General features: G+C 41.5%; 1 protein-coding gene across 1 annotated transcript; it reads left to right on the top strand.

Moving 5' to 3' along the window:
- Positions 1-328: 328 nt before the first annotated feature.
- On the top strand, positions 329-1,254 carry rnf182 (ring finger protein 182). The gene has a single exon (XM_069915470.1). It carries the CDS (start codon positions 496-498, stop codon positions 1,231-1,233), a length of 738 nt encoding a protein of 245 aa, XP_069771571.1. The 5' UTR covers positions 329-495; the 3' UTR covers positions 1,234-1,254.
- Positions 1,255-2,915: the final 1,661 nt, after the last annotated feature.

Raw genomic sequence — 2,915 nt, 5'->3', positions numbered from 1 at the left:
GGGCTTATATTTTAGAACAAACACATAGAAACGCTGGAGGAACTCAGCTGGTCTCACAGCATCCATAGGAAGTAAAGATGTATTACTTTCGTTTTGGGCCTGACCCCTTCTTCAAGGTATAAGCAAAGAACAGGATTATACTTTTCTTATACTGTACTTTGAAGAAAGGTTCAGGCCCAAAACATCTGAAATATATCTTTACCTCCTACGGGCACTTTAGACCAGTCGAGGTCCTCCAGCATTTTTGTGTGTGTTTTTACTACAATCACAGCATCTGCAGACTTTCATGTTTAACTTGTAATTTTCTCTCCCTGCAGATTGCTGGACAATCTATTCAATTGGCTCAGTCAATTGCAGCCTACTTTCTGGAACAAAGTCAAAAACAGCTGAGGGATTGTCCGATTGCAGCTGCTCTCCTGGATGGTTACATGGCATTCAAATAGAAATCACAGGACACCTGAAGTAAACCATTGCCACCGTGTTTGAAAGGTCATTATGAATTGTCAGACTGCCGAGACTTCTACAGAAAAGCCATTGTTTTCTTCTGAGGAGTTGGAATGCAAAATATGTTATAATCCTTACAATCTGAAGACTAGAAGGCCCAAGTTGTTGGAATGCTTTCATAGAGTGTGTGCCAAATGTCTGTGTAAGATTGTAGACTTTGGTGACTGTTCCCTAGGCATAATTAGCTGTCCTTTCTGCAGATATGAGACAAGTGTATTAGAAGATGTTGGTGGACTTCCAGATGATAGCAATATTGTCGCTACTCTTACCTGCAAAGAGAGGAGTAGAAAGCTTGCTTTGGACAACCCATCAGAGCTTCTGCTGTCCCCAAAAAGGTTGGCTTCCTTTCCAAGTCCCTCCCATGGTTCCTCAAACTGTCTGGTGATTACGATCATGGAAGTTCAAAGGGATTCTCCACAGTCACAGAGTTCAGCACCAGCCATGGAATTCTACAACACCAGCTTTGATTCAATGGGCTCAATGTCTCGGCAATGGGCAATTTGGAATTGCACTCCCTTACTCTGCCAGACAATAGGCAGAATTCTCATCTGGCTACTGGGGCTCCTGTATTTCAGCTCATTGCCCCTTGGAGTTTACCTGCTTGTGATTCAGAAAGTCACACTGGGTATCATTTTTGTCAGTCTGGTTCCTTCCAGTCTTGTTATACTCATGGTCTATGGATTTTGTCAGTGTTTGTGCCACGAGTTTTTTGATTGCATTTCTTCCTGAAAGCAAAAATCTAAAAGTAAGTATGAGGTTATTGGAACCAATAATGTGGTTAGGAAATAAGGTGTTAGAAACTGTGTGATATCATGCATAACTGAAGAGACATTTCTGCCAGTAGTTGATCTTTATGTTTAAAGATAGTTTATTTCCTTGGGGGAGGGATTAATATATTCGTGCAGCACATTATTTTTATCAGTGAGTACAATCTGAGTTTGAAAAAACAAAAGGGACAATAAATCATTCTGAAAGATGGGGGAGACAATTTTATCAAAATAATAGGCCTTTAAATCAAAGCAGCTTATGGGGTTCTGATAATGGTGGTGTGTGTGTTGTGAGAAACAGAAGTACCTTCACAGAATTTGCTCGAGACAAAAAATTGAGAACAAAGAACATTTATTATACAACAATGCAAAGTTGGGTGCTTCTCCTTACCCTGGGAATACACACATACACTGGGGCTCATCCAACTTTTATACAGTTTATTTCAGTATAGGAATACCCTCCCCCTTACATTCTTCTGCCTCCTGGATAGGTTTGGCATTAGGCAATCCTGTCTGCCTATGTGCTGTTTCTGTGAACCTTGAGGACCAGGGGGTATCCTGTCTGTGTCCCATCATGTCATTGTCCTTATTCACCTGCCTTTGTCCTTATTCACACCTTCCCAACCCTCAGGGCTTACTAATCTTATATGCAGAACTTGCTAATTCTGTCTAAGGCTTTCTAATTACATATGCGGAACTTGCTGACTCTCTAAGACTAACTTCCTACATTCTATTATCTACCCTTATCCTATTCATACTGGCTTTATTCATTATACATATATCCATACTAGCTTTCTTCATCTCTCATATTTTCATATTAGTTTTACTCATCTCTCACAATCCTCACTTTTCTTTTAGCTACGGTTCGTGAATTCTCAACTGGAATGTATTACTTGTAAACTTGGTCTTTTTCCCAGCAAGTTAGTAAACGAACTGCAGTCTCAGCATCATCAGACAGAATTTGGGAAACATACATCCTTTGGGTTATAGTGATCTGACGAGGGGTCCGTTGAATTAAATACTGCACACAAGTCTTTAGGCAGGGGAGCACCATAATGGCTAGAATAGCGAGTCCAGCTGCTATAAGGGCTGAGGGTATCAGACTCCAGTTACCAATAAAAAGTCTAGTCCATCCCACACCAGACCAAGGTTGCCAAGTCTGAACCTGGGCATGGGAAGATTTTCTAACTCCTGAAGAAGTGTCTTTAACCGCCTAACTGTTGTGAGCATTGTCATTATCCAGTCTTTCACAAACGCTGCCTTCAGCAGCCAACGAGTAATCGAGAGCCAGGTGGTTTTGTTGAACGGTGGCTCGTATCTGTCGTCTTTCTTCAGCCCATAAATTCAGGGCCATCACTGTCTGTTCGGTGATGATCTCCAAGGCTGGAGTCTGGTTAAACGATTTAAATGCCAAGTAGCTGTGGTGTTCTGGAGCAGCTTATGTCGTTTGCAACCGAAACTCCCCTTACAGTGGTGGTTCTTAACATTCCAAATGTCTGTGTGACCCAAAGGATAATTTACAGGAGACCAAGTTGGGGAGGGGTGTTTCTTGTCACTTAACCTGTGAGTTGCAGCTTGTCTGTGAACATTAGCATATGTATTCACTCTATCTCTGCTACATGTACAATCCTGACTAACATTCTG

This window comes from Narcine bancroftii, chromosome 1 (genome assembly GCF_036971445.1).
Source record: "Narcine bancroftii isolate sNarBan1 chromosome 1, sNarBan1.hap1, whole genome shotgun sequence".
Classification (NCBI taxonomy): Eukaryota; Metazoa; Chordata; class Chondrichthyes; order Torpediniformes; family Narcinidae; genus Narcine; species Narcine bancroftii.
Note: the sequence above shows the minus strand (reverse complement) of the source record. Positions and strands in the feature narration are given on the sequence as shown.